The 14,828-nt window shown below is 38.5% G+C and overlaps 1 protein-coding gene across 1 annotated transcript in view; it reads right to left on the minus strand.

The window, feature by feature from the left end:
• Positions 1 to 14,828, minus strand: part of LOC148507692 (ATP-binding cassette sub-family A member 13-like) — a 186,115-nt gene that overhangs the window by 30,431 nt on the left and 140,856 nt on the right. Inside the window, exons 8-10 of the mRNA XM_088445628.1 lie at positions 10,367 to 10,459; positions 1,704 to 1,809; positions 15 to 152 (exon numbers count right to left, since the gene is read on the minus strand). Coding sequence (XP_088301754.1) covers positions 15 to 152; positions 1,704 to 1,809; positions 10,367 to 10,459 — 337 coding nt within the window. The remainder of the gene's footprint in view (positions 1 to 14; positions 153 to 1,703; positions 1,810 to 10,366; positions 10,460 to 14,828) is intronic.

The following is a 14,828-nucleotide window of genomic DNA, read 5'->3' on the forward strand; positions in this document are numbered from 1 at the left end:
TGTTTATGAATTACCTGTTCCAGAGTTGCTTGTGTAATAGAATAGCTTTTGATTAGACCTTTTGTTTTCATAGTATCCAAAACATAAAATAAGTCTCCCACGCAATCCTCTTGTTGCGCAACACGGTATTCCAAGGTACTCAGATGCTGCCTCTAAATAAAGACAGCATACTTATCATGTACACTACTCACTGCTTTGTAGTTTTAAACACATACAAAAATATACTTAATAATATTACATTATTAGCATTAAGATAATTACTATTAATTTAAACAGTATGCAATATTTGTTAGAATTTTGTATATTTCTTCTGAATATTTTTTATTCTTTTCTTTTATTTATTTTCTGTGTTATAGTCGTCAGCATTGCTGCCTCATAGTGCTGGGGTCATAGGTTTACTTCCTACCAAGACACATTCTGGGTCTGATTCTGAGTTGGGAGTAAAGCAATAAGAGCAAGTAATGGAGCATACACACGGTCAGATTTGTCAGATGTGTCAGATGAACGATTTGAACAATCTGAACGATATGAACGATTTGACCAACAATTTGAACGATTTTAATGATTTGAACTATGAACAATTTTTGACTGCATTAAAATGAATGGAATCGTCCAAATCTGACTGCAAACACATCAGATGTCAGATATCGTTATCTGACCATCGAGAATGCGCATCGTTCATTGTTCATCATTCAGACATGTCAGATATGTCAGTAACTGTGCATCTTGGTAAAGCCATGCTACACTGCAGGTGGGGCAGATTTACAATATGCAGATATTAGTTTTGGGAGGGGTATATTCTAACCGACATCTAAATTGCACTGTAAATTAAAGCCGTGCAGTACTAGTGGGCTACATGAAACAAAAATAAAGCAGCCAGTATTTGCCCTGCATATAAATAAATAAATAAATGTATTTGCACCCCTTGCTTTGCAACATAGTTTATGCAGGTGCACAATTATTTGCTCTTTTTTATTTTCTCCCTACTCAGAATCAGGTCCTGTATGTTTGTGTGTTCTACCCATACTTGAGAGGATTTCCTCCAGGTGCTCCAATTTCCTCCCAAAGTCCAAAATTTATACAGATAGGTTAATTGGATTCTGATTTTGATGAAGTTAACCTTCATGTGCGGTAGGGAATGTAGATAGTAAACTCCTTTGGGGCAGAGACTGCTATGAATGATTAAATATTCTTTGCAAAGTTCTGCATAATCTGTAGGTACTATATAAATGAAGGTTAATAAGAAGTATCAGAAAGAAAAAGTAAATTTGAGAAGTGCAGTGTGACCTAAAATTAGCTATAACACACTTTTACAAAAGTACATTGTGCTTGATAGAAAAAAACAACCTGTTGAGAAATAGAAAGGTCAGAAAGAGGTCCAGTATTTAATTCCAAAGCATCAGGTAACTGCAAATGAAAGTCCCTGGAATATTCCATAGATTAAATGAGACAGTGTTACACATTCTTAAAGTTGGATACTTTCGTCAATAAAAGGAAAACATTACTGTAGGTATTCTGTATTCTGTACCTTACGCTATATTAGCCAAACAGAACATTGCATTCATGCAGTTATATTTTGAAACCTAATGAATTATAGCCACAAGTTGAACATTTAATATAACAAATACATTTGGGTAAAATTAAAATATAACAAAAGAGGAAAATAGCAAATATTAACATATTGTCAATATTCACATTCCTACCTTTAGATATGCTCCTGGAAAATGATGCTTAAAGCAATCAAAGACATCACGTCCACAAACTGAATCTTTATTGAGCCACACAATCACTGAATAACCATCCCCAAACCTAAATATAGAGAATCAAATATTTTACTTTGCATTTAAATTAGTTGTATAGTATATTTTAATAATCTATATATATTTTGTGTGAAGTAATGGTATTCCCTTACATGACACTTGGTTTTTAATTAAAAGCTATTACTTTTAAATTTAATGATACATGTATCCAAACCTCACAAAGACTAAGGGATCTATGCTCTAATAATCATTGAACTCCCGCGATTATTAAGGATCCATAACGCTGGAGATATTTTAGTTTTTAATGAAATGTCCCCGCTATGTACAAAGGTGAACATGCAGGGACAACGGTTGCGGTAACGCTGTCCCTGTAAGTTATATCCCCAGCAAACTGTTGTTGTCTCAAATTTGTGAAAGACTTCTCCTGTGGAAGCTGACACTGCGTATGTGTAGCATTTTAGCATTTGGAGCCGGCCGGAGGCTGCAAGGGAGAGATCGAAAGGTTTAAATCAATATATACCATCTGAAGATGGTGTAAATTACTAGGGCCAAACTCTGAAAAGTTTTGCTTTTTGGAGTTTGGTACATAGGGGTCAGATCGTAGTCCCCATTGATAATAATGAGGACTGCGATCTGCAGTGCAAATTAGCACTCTACCTGAGATTTCTGTGAAATATCCTGCATTATGCTAAACGTACATAGGAACAATTCATTAAGTTATGCAGAAACTGCAGTTTCTACATATTTTTTTTAAAAGCTTGATACATAGGCCCCTAGGTGATCAAGAGTTGTAGAAATCTATCACATGATTTTTCTTTACTAATTATAGTGAATACCTACTATATGTTCCCTGACACCAAATATTATTCATGTAATATTTCATTTCATTCAGTAAAATCTTCATAAAGCGTATATAAACTCTGTACAAACCCAATGGTATTTAAGAAGCTGATGCAGTTCCATTACCATTATCAACTGAAATAATTGTTTTAAAATGTACAATTTCAATGTGGCCTCATCATTTTGAGCTACCGAGCTGAAGAATGTGAGCACAAATTTCCCAAATGTTATTAACAATCATAATAAAAATAAATTAAGTTTGATACTTGAACTGTCAAGGAAGAAATATACACTATGTAGACAAAATTGATTGGACACCCCTACGCTAGTGAAATGCATACCATGCATACCATTGCACATGAGTTCCATATGACCACTAATGTGGTGGTTTTGACAAGACCACTTCATAGGGAGGCCCATGCACTTGCAGTTCTATGGAAACAACTAATGGTTTAATCAGGATGACAATGCCACCTGTCATGTTTCCAGGGCAACACAGGACTGGTAAAAGGAAAATTTGGTAACCCGGATGAAATGGCCTGGTCAAAGTTCAGATCTTAACCCCACTGAGACCCTCTGGGACGAATTGGAGTGACTGGTGCATTCTAGATGACTCAGCCTTCTTCAGTGTCACAGTTGGTCACTGTACTTAAGGCGGAATGGCAAAACATACTGCCTGCTGTTGTCCAGTAACTTGTGGACAGTTTGCCAAGATCACTGCACGTGGTGGACCTAGAAAGTACTGAATAAAATCTTGATGATCTATTTGCTGTCAGTGTCCAATCACTTTTGTCTACATAGTGTAGTAAAAAAATTAAATTATTATTATTTCATGACATTTTACATAGAAAACTAATGGAGTATCCCCTTGGTGAAGCTGATATACATGTATGATGTCTTGTAACCACATAAAAGATCATTATGGACATCTACATCTAAACTTTGAAACATATGTCAGCAAAGCCATAAATGCTCCATCTGATGAAATGCACTGAAGACATTGTCATCACATGTATCATAGAGCAGCTCTTTTAACAACCTTGTTTTTAATAAGTTGTGGTGTTTACTACATGGACACTTCTGCTCAATATTGGCAAATTACAGTAGCTAAAAAGGTGCAAAGTTTCTCTGCTTCCAAAGGGAATACTTATATCCCAATAAGTGGTTTTATCATAGTCACTCAGCCCCCTGCTTGTGGTTAGAGACTGTAATCTAGCCTATCAGGATGTCGGGGAATATGAAACAGAAAGAAAAAAATAACAATAACATTAAATAATTCATTGTAAATATGATGGTTTCAAACTACTACTCACTATGAATGAGAAGCCATTGGTTTGATGTAGATGGAGCATGAAGTGAGTCGCACATTATCCTCACACAATGATGATGTCACCTAGTTGAGCGATTATTTACAACTGCAAATATGCAAAAGTTTCTGAAAACCCTTATGGCACATGCATTATACAGAGTGTATGCACAAAGGCACAATTGCCATCGGGACAGAAAATTTCAAAAATGTGGGAAAATTATGGATGTTCCTGGTGTAATGACTCAGAGATGGCTCGAAATTAATGAAAAAATAGTCCGTTCAGTGGGAATATTATTGGAGTGTGGTGGGTGTGTCAGTGCAAGTGGGTGCACTGATAGATGCACAGCTGCAAACATAGGAGGCAATGGTCAGATGGAGAATTTTCCTCTACCATAGGGTTGGTTCAAGTTTGTATGGTGCAACCTATGGTGGCATCTGAAGATGCACCAATCAATATTACAGTATGCATGGATACTAAAAGTGGGCATCGCTGTCCTTGCACATTTAAGCCAAATGGATGTACACAAGGGAAGGAGTTTTACAAGCATTTTCATAAAGTCACTGATGGGTGTCCACCAATAAACGCTGTTGCGTACGCTTCTGCATGCTAGTCAAAATCAGACCCAATGGCCCCAAGTCTAGTGCTAAGAGAAAGAAACATAAAAACTTTCCTTCATAATTGGAAATCTTTACTTTGCAACAAAGATCTTACTGATGGACCTTCTATTATTTATTACCAGTTATTTATATATTGCACACATATTCTGCAGTACTTTACAGAGAATATTTGGCCACTCACATCAGTCCCTGCCCCAGTGGAGCTTACAATCTATGTTCCCTATCACATGCACACACACATACACACTAGGGTTATTTTTTTTTTGTTGGGAGCCAATTAATCTACCGGTATATTTTTGGCATGTGGGAGGAAACCGGAGTACCCGGAGGAAACCCACGCAAGCACAGGGAGAATATTAAAACTCTGCACAGGTAGGGCCATGGTGGGAATTGCAGTGCAGATATGCACCAGCAGTTAGTGAGAAACAGCGCTGCTGTTGGCATTTCAAATAAAGTGCTGACCGTGAGCCAATCTTAGCTTGCAGAACGGCAGCTAATCAGGAGCTGTTTTTTTACTGACTGCTAGTGCATATATGCACCGCTCCCACCTGGCTTTCACCGAGCCTTCTGAAGAAACAAGGAAGTCAGGTAGGTACATAGTCCCTGCTCTATTCCCCTCCATCTTGTGCAGATAGCCTATCCTGCCCCACCATCCATTTAGCCTTTCCTGCCTCTGCCTCCCCCCTACTCCAGCCAACCTTCCCTGCCCTGACCCCCCTCCCCAGTCCAGCCAGCCTTCCATGTTCCCCATTAAGGTTCAGCCTTAATGGGGAGCACGTCTGCCTGAGGTTGCCAAGGAGAAAAATTAAGAATGTCTCTGACATCCTTAGTGTGCTTACTGCTGGTGACAGCTCTGTCAGCAACTGCACCAGCTGTTATTTATTTATACCTGCTACAGCCTGCTTCTCTGGCTGTCAGTGTTATCAGCAAATGCTGCAGGTAGGCAGCAGCATGGGCACCTGTCCCTTTCCCTCTCCTCCCCTTCCCTCTACTGCAATCAATTGTGCAATTTCCACCTCCCAGACTGTACAACAAAAAGGAAGATAAACCTGAATGAGCAGCAGGAACCAGACAGGTAAGATAATTTTTTATTGGCTTCTTGGTGTGAGATTGAGATTATTGTGTGCCAAGAGTTGATTAATGGGTGCTGAGAGTAAATGGATTAATAGGTGCTGAGTGGGGGGAGGTTAATGGGTGCTCGGGGAGGTTAATGGGTGCTGACAGTAAATGTATTAATAGGTGCTGGATGGGGGAGTTAATGTGTGCTAATAGTGAATGGATTAATAGGTTGGTTTAATGGGGTAATTTGTGCAGTTAGGGGGTTAATGAGTGCTCAGGGTGTATGGATTAATAGGTGCTGGGAGGTTAAGCGATGTGAAAAGGGGGTTAATGGGTGCTGGGAGTGAATGGACTAATATGTGCTGCATAGGGGGGAGGTTAATAAGTGCTGAGAGGGGATTTAATGAGTTCTAGGGGTGAAAGGACTAATGGGTGCTTGGGGTGAATGAATTAATTTGTGCTGGGTGGGGCGAGGTTAAGTGTTGCTGACAGTGTGGACAATTGTGTTAATGGGTGCTGTGAGAGTGAATTGATTAATGGATGTGAAAGGAATAGGTTAATAAATGCTGAGTGGGTAAATTTATTAATGGAATGTTGGGTGGGGAGGTTAAGGTAAGATGACAGGGTGGACAAATGCGTTAATGTGTGCTGTGAGGGTATGTTGATAATTGGAGTCTTAGAGAGGAATGGGCTAATGGCTGCTGAGTGGGTGAATTGATTAATGCATTTTTGTGGGGAATGGTTCTGGCCAAATAGATCAACAGATGCTGTTGGTGAATGGATGTATGGGTTCCTGGTGGAGACATTAATGGGTGCAGACAGTGTGGATGAATGTGTCAAAGGGAGCTGGGAGTTTGAATAATTATTGGATTTTTGGCAATGAATGGGATAATGGCTGCTGGATGGGAAAGTTAATGCATGCTAAGTGGTGGGTGAATTGATAAATGGGGTTGATAGGGGTGAAGGTGCATATGAAAAATGACTCACCCCATTAGACTTCGGTAAACACATACTGTAAGTGCAGATTTATGTAAATTAATTGAAGGAGTGTATTGGGGAATTAGGATGACAATGCAAAGCTTTCATAGGGTGCCTAGAAACCTTTCACCGGCCCTGCAGAGTTTTAGCACATATTTCCCAACAGTGCACCAAAAGGAATCTGAAGATGAAGAACATCACCAGATGGTGATAGCAATATTTTTACATTGATTTATCGTAATCCCATTTTTAATCACTGTTTAACTTTTACCTGCTGCAAATAAAATATTACACTGAAGATTAGTAAGAAAGTCCTACGGTTTCCATAGTAACTGGCTGTTTATCCATAGCCCAGTAAACTCATTAATGCTGTGGGATTTAACTTGAAGATTATTGCTGTTTTTTTTTCCCAGCACAATTCTTTTATGTAATAAAATACACTAGGCATAAACAACAATAAATATTTCTTAGAGAAAAGATTCAGTAGCAAATCACTATGCAGGTTAGGTTTCGTATACCTTAGTCAGCAATTAAAAGATGATATCATGATGAAATAGAGGAATCGTTTCTTTCTTTCTTTTTTTGCAGAAAACTGCAAACTTTAGGGCAACTGCTAGTATCTCAAAAAAAGAAAGATGAATCACAGCACGGCTGTGTACTAGTATATGCCTTTAATTTAAATGATAAAAATAATTTCATTCTACAAAAAAGTGTTGTGTTGTGAGACGTTTACTATGTAAAGACACAATTTTAATAATACTAATACATACAAAAGCATAAAAGATACTTGAGTAGAAAAATAAGATGGTTTGCATAGTTATGTTTTTGTTTTTATATTTTATTAGTTGTTAAATTGTTAGAGTGATTGTTTTAATTTATACTGTAATTAATTTATTATTGTATATGATGGAGGTTCTATGATATCGTATATGGGGCTGTGCAGTGTAATGAAGAATGGAATGAAGTACAGTTCCGTTGTTCATTACTTTGGGTAAAAGTGTACCGGCAATCTTGCATGGTCCGGGGTGAAGGTAAAACGCCCCGACCATCAGCAAGATTGTCAATCGTGCTAATGTGTCCAGATTATCATCAACATTTCAGATGTTTAACACCTCTTTCTTCAACGATATACATAATGGAAAATTATTGACAATTGTAGTTTATTTAATCTGAATCATAGTTTTAAATAAGCATGTTATGGACACAGAAACAGAAGGGTTAAATAAATAAAGAGAGAAAATTTTAGACCATACCATCATTTTGACCCAAAGGACTACAATCTATGTTCCCTATCACATACATACACACTAGGGGTAATTTTGTTGTCAGCCAATTAACCTACCAGTATATTTTTGGAGTGTTGGAGGAAACCTGAGCCCCCAGAGGAAACCCACGAAAGCACCGGGAGAATATACAAACTCCACACAGTTGGGGCGGTGGTGGGAATCAAACCCACAACCTCAGTGCTGTGAGGCAGTGATGCTAACCATTACACCGTCTGTGCAGCCCTGAAATTAAATGAGTAAAACTTATATTCCTTTTAACTGAATTCTAAGATCATGGATGACCCTGTATCATCTAAAAGAAAGAATAAAAACTTAATAAGTGAACTGTGAAATTTTGTTACCTACAGTATGCCACCTGCAGTAAAGACTCAGGGCCTGATTCAGAGCCGTTTGACACGCTGTGCATTCGCAAGCGGCCCGATGTTCTGCATACGCGCATGCGAGAGGTTCGTTCTGCGCTTGCGCGAACTACACACTGCGATTGCAACCCTCTCGCTTGCCTAGCAAAGGCAGCCCAGGGTAATGAGTGACAGGAGAGGCCGTTTGTGGGTGGTAACAGGGGCAGGAAACTAATAACGGGGGGTTGGAGATGCAGTGTCATAGTACACGTCACTTGCCATTTTTTTACACTGATTTCCTCGCAATGCTTGTGGTAGGTTAAAGCAACCACAAGCTCTGCGTTAGCATCCGATGGTGCTCGATGTACCAATGTTTTAATACACTTCCTGGAGATGACGCGTGCTGGTGGGCGGCTCTGCCTGTGCAATTGGGCATACGCTCAGGCAAAGTGGCCACTTGCTAAGACATGGTGGGCGCGCTTGTGCTTTGGCAAGCGTTCGCTTCCCGTGGTGTCACTTTGACAAATTTGCATACGCACCCAGCAAGCGTACGCAGATAGCGGCTGGGTCTGAATCAGGCCCTCAATGTGGAGGATGATACAGTGTATTTGTGAGCAAGTGCTGTAACACTTATGATTTCATGATCCGGAGCATTGTCATCATACTAACAATCAGATATATCTGTCCATCGGCAAGTGTGTACAGGTGATCAGCCGATTGCCCATACACAGGGGGTGCAGAGAGGGGGCGGGAGCCGTGAGTGGGTACTACTTACCCGGGTCCATCACAGCTCCCCATGCACAGCAGCCCAGCACACGCTGCTGTGTGCTGGGCTGCACTGGGAGACTGTCCGAGGCTGCTAAAGCAGCAGCCTGAGCAGTCTCCTATGCCAAAGAGGGAGCGATCATGCTGATCGCACCCCCCATTGGCTGTGCGCCGGGCTGAGGGGGGGCGTGACCATCCCTTCCATGATTAGGCCACACCCCCTACCCACCCCCCAGCCACCGGGACCAACGGTAGCATGCAGATGATGGTCGTTCAGTGTGTATGAACAACCATCATCTGCAGATCACTCGATTATCTCTTACTAAACGCTACTGACGTAGAGGCCTGCTTACTAATTATTTTATTGTTTCTTCATATGTAACCAACCTACAGTACTTGGATTGACTGTCATGTTTTGTCTTCAATAGTGCCACTGAACTTCCTACTGCTGCTCACAATTTCTTTTAATAAAAGGTACATAATAATATATGATGATTTACAGTAGTGCTCAAAATTCTTTTGACATATAGTTTTCTATAAATTTTCGTTATTGTTCACCACTGTTATATACCATTTACATTTTAAAAACTTAGTACAAAACAACAAACATTTGTTACAAAATTGATCACTGCGCACTCTTTGTGTGTATGATAATAAAGAAAATACAATTTCCTGAGGCTCATAAGTGTTTAGTCAATACAATACTTATCAAATTCATAGCCTGCAACAAAATAACAGCACAAAATGGGATATTTAAAGACAACAGACTAGTACATTGTTGCAAAACCATTTGCTGATGTTATGGCAAAACATCATTGGAGCATAAATATAACAAGATTCCTGAGGAAAATTTGTCATTTCCCTTTGCAAAGCATGGAAAAGAAAGTGCCTGGTTTAAGTACTCTTTGGTCATTCTGTGCCTGTCTTGCTGTTCCCACAAGTGCTCAGTGGGATTTAGGTTGGAACTAGTCCCATTTGATTTTTCAAGGGTATACAACTACTTACTTTTTAACATAATTTGTACTTTTATTTTGAATTTGTGTTTAATTTTATTTTACAGGTACAGTAAATTGCTATTTTACATTTATTAACTACACTTTCCAGACCTTTCATTGCAGTATTATGGTATGTACAAATTAAAGTCACTATTAACTACATTTACTAATAACACGCCAAATGATATTCCAAAACGTATTGCTTTTGCTGAAAATCAGATAAATGTGCTACTGTTTTCTACTGGTGTCAACTTGGTACATATGCTCCTTTTGCAGAGCTGAATACATCCAACTCAATATACACATGGAATTGCTTCTTTTTTCAGAATTTACTCCTGCACTTTACGCAGGAGGCACTTAATACTGTATATGTCTTTATGTATGTGTATGATGCTTTGTAATAATTGCATGGAAGTACCTGTTTTTAATGTGCTGAGGAGAACCGATGCATTTAAAACTTCCATTGACCATCATGGCAAGTCTTGTACAAAGAGCTTCACATTCTTCCATACTGGAAAAAAAACAAAAAATGTGAATAATTGATTAGCACAATGCATATTGTGTGTGGATTTTTTACATCAGAATGGGTCTAATATTTGAAAAACAGTTTTGATATACTGATGTTCAAATAAATATATGTATTTATATTATAAAAACATCCGCAAGGACAAACAATTGTTTGTTCATGACAACGGGGTAACTCCCAAAACGTAGGAACCTCAATAAAGGACCGTTTTATTTCACTTTGATGAAAAGTCTCCAGATTGCCTCCTAATTAGGATCTTTATACATGGACGGTTCTTATAACTTCAGATGGCACCAGAGCATTTGCAACAATGATTGAAGGAGTGCCGCGTTTTGGACACATACACATGTATATATTATATATATATATATATTCCATGCTAAAGAATAGATGAATGACATGTTTTTCACATTTTGTTGGCCCTGGAAAAAGACATACAGTACCTAGAAATACTGTATAATAAAAGGATACATCTAGTTCTTTATGAAAAAATTACAGATGATCTCCAAATCAATGTTGTTGTTTTTCTTATCTACTGTGCTTTTAAAAAATATAACGTAAACTTCTCTTTAACATTATAGGCTAAATTTTGTAAATATCATTGGGTATGGATTTATTGTAAATGTAACTGATAAATAATGTTCTGTAGAGAATCAGGTCAATTATAGTATATTCAAAGACAGCAATAAGAAAGAATCAACCTATATAATATGACTACTGTATACTGTAGTTTAGTGCTTTTTTTCTATGAAATAAAAAACAATATTCAGAAAAAAATTTATAATATGTTTATAGTAACTTCTATACTATGACACTTGTTTTAATCATTTCTAAAACAAACTGATTTCATCCTGTTTCCATAAATAGTGATAAGAATAATAAAATATACTTAGAAAAAAAAGGTGATTATACTAAGTACTTTTCAATACCATCGGATAAAAGCACTGTTAAAGTCTAACAGACCCCCTGATACTCTTTGTGCCTGGATTGCACTAGGGGGAAGAACATAGTGACTATATTCTGTGAAAGTCACAGTTCCACAGTTCATGTCACAGGTTACACTGTGACATGAACTGTGGAACTGTGACTGTTAGTAGATCAGATTATTCTACACGTAGGTGCACACTGCATTTGACACATGCTACAACTTGCAGAACAACATAGCCCTATCTTGGCTGTCATATTTCTGCATCCACTGCCTATGGCAGACACATGACAGCCATCCTTGATTATTATATAGTTTTCCATTGGGGTGGCAAAGTTTTTATAAGGGTACATGGTAAGAATCCTGGACCTCACACCCCTCTGAAGCTGGAAAGATCATCAGCATGTAGCTGTTCATCACTTGGAGTTTATTAGAATAAAAGGAGATCACTGATCATTATTCTATCCTTGACAAAGGGCATATGAACCTGAAATGCGTTGGAGAGCATTGGACACAACACACATGAAGGATCGCTCCAGCACCGCAACAGCAAGCAGACGAAGCGTCTATCCCGGGACTGCAGTAAGCGGAACATGGAGCGGACACACACGTAAAGGGAACCAGCTGGCCACGCTGCCATGAAGATTGGAAGGTAAGCAGAGATAGGGACTGCTAGTTACGAGCGCTACCTTTCACCACACGGACACTGAAACGGCTTATATCGGAACCCCACAAACACACCAATGTACTGCTTGTCCCACAAACTCACAAATGTGGCTTTAAACATAACTTAACCATCTTTTTTTTTTTTTTACAGGTATTGTGCTACACATTTTTTACACTATCCAACTACAAGCACTTGATGTTTTAAATGGAGTTTATTACTGCCTAGCTGGTGTTTATTAAGGAATGTGATCCCACTCATGTTGTCACTGTTATAATGGAAACCAGCTCAGGCTATATACACTGTGGAACTGATTCTGAAGGCCCCCATACATCAGAGATCGATTGCAGCAATCGTGCAATTTGCAATCGATTGTGTATAAAAATCTTTACCTTTTACAATCGATTGTGGCATCTCTGCAATCAGCAATCGATTGAAAAAGGGAAAGATTTTTATACACAATCGATTGCAAATTGCACGATTGCTGCAATCAATCTCTGATGTATGGGGTCCTTGAGTCACAGGCTGCTGCAACCACTTTAGTAATCACATCTGCGACTTAATGCTAATGCTAGTTACATTCCTTCATCTGGTGTAAATGTGTGCATCTGAATGTGTAAGAATTTGCACACCAACTTTATGCATATAATCCAGGGAACAGGGACGTAGGGATGACCCCAAGCACTGGTACTCTAACTGGTGTAATGAATTGGTGAGTAAATCCACAATCATACTGAAATAAGGCCGTTATTCTGGATTTAATGTAAAAAGTGTGACGGTGCACCAATGAGATCCAACATTAGAATATAATATTGCAAAGGGAAACAAAAGTACTCTCAATGTTTGGGGCATTCAAACCTACTTAATTATAAAACATAACTTTTAATCATATGCAACTAAAATAAAACCTAAATAGTGGTCATTATAGTTAAGACAGACTGAATTATCATGACACAAAATTGCATATTGCAATTGAACCCCCCACCCTGGCGAAACATGCATCTTTATCCTCTGGAGCACTGTAGTGCACATAAATATTTAATTTGCAACTGACACTTTATGCACATTACCTATCTGATCGTATCTATTTGCACTGACACTTTACAGACTAATTATATATTTATTTATTTATTTATTTATTAAATTAACACTATTGTCGCTTTCCACCAAGTTCACTGTTTAATACCTATTCATGTAATAGCAGCTCACCACTGCTATGTTCATACCTCTTGTTTTATGCAGATATCCAGTACCAGAGGGGATAGTGTAATTAAGTATTAGTTCTGTTGTATTTTAATTATATCCAGGTGGTGCTGATTAATCTTTCATTTGTCTATATTTCTCCCTATTACTTATTCATATATCTGGCAGCTAGACGGGAATGCTCACCCAATGTTCACTGTGCTATACAGGCACATACTGGAAAGCAGCATCCTAATATTTTCTGACCAGTTATACACATATTTTTCACATGACTGTCATTTGTCTGGTTATCTACTGTTACAGTCCAACCCTGCTCTATATCTAACTTATAACATGAAGGTGAGTGTCTGTTCTGACATCTTCATCAGACACTACCCCAGGTCAAATCCAAAAGCAGAAGTAACTTTGCTATTTTCAATGCCTATGTCCTGGAGGGGGTCCACTCATATGTTGTTCACTGCCCTGTAGACAAACAATGTGATGTAGCCACCCCCCACAGCACACTATTAGAGGTTTTTTTTCTCTCTAACACTTGTGACAGATTTATGCAAACATCTTTTCTTGCACCTTTATAAGTTTGATCTCCTTCAAGAGTATTATTATTGATAGTATCATCTTTATATATCTTTAGATATGCTGCACAGATTGCCATATCATTCTGGTTCTATGTTTCTTTGTGTTTATATTTAAGGCATACTGTTTATTACATATTGCAATATTCATAATTGTAAATTAAGAAAGGTTTACCCATTTTCTAATGCTCATATGCACATACACTAAATAATCTTAATATAAAGTGCCATTCAATTAAGGCAAGATATATATTATTTTCAAAGTGACAGTCAGTATACAAGTATCAAACAAACAAAAATGGCAGCTGCTCAACCCCCAATTGTTCCTCAGCACACTGAATAGTACTTGCAACAATATAGCCAGCCAGACCAGCCCCGGGGGCCCTACGCCCAAACACTCACCCCAAATGTAAAATGTACCAATTATAAGGCCTCATGATAAAGGCACATATATATTTTGTCAAATGTAAGACCTCCTGATAAAGGCAGATACATAAATGCATCCACATTGAGAGCCAGCTTACCTGGGAACTCCAACTAGCACTGCTAGAACCAGAATGCCCTACTAATGCTGGCACCTTCATGCAACTCATACCAAACAAACAAAAATGGCAGCTTCTCAATCAATCTAGCAGCACTAATCAGGTGCATGAAAGGGAGGGGTCATACTAAGTAGAAAAAGGAGGGGGATTTAACCCCCTATTGTTCCTCAGCACACTGAATAGTACTTGCAACAATATATGAAGACTATATGGTCATAGAAATTCAGAGATATTGGTTGCATGCATTTGCAAATACATGGGATGCTGCTAGGCCTCGTCACGGCTTCTCTGTTACTAGCAGTCCCTAACACTAAGGGGTTCACATTCGGGGCGCAGTGCACCCCGAAAAACTTTATCAGGAGGCCTTACATTTGACAAAATTTATATGTGCCTTTATCATGAGGCCTTATAATTGGTACATTTTACATTTGGGGTGAGTGTTTGGCCG

Source organism: Taudactylus pleione, unplaced genomic scaffold (assembly GCF_031769625.1).
Source record: "Taudactylus pleione unplaced genomic scaffold, aTauple2 ptg000386l, whole genome shotgun sequence".
NCBI classification, from domain to species: Eukaryota; Metazoa; Chordata; class Amphibia; order Anura; family Myobatrachidae; genus Taudactylus; species Taudactylus pleione.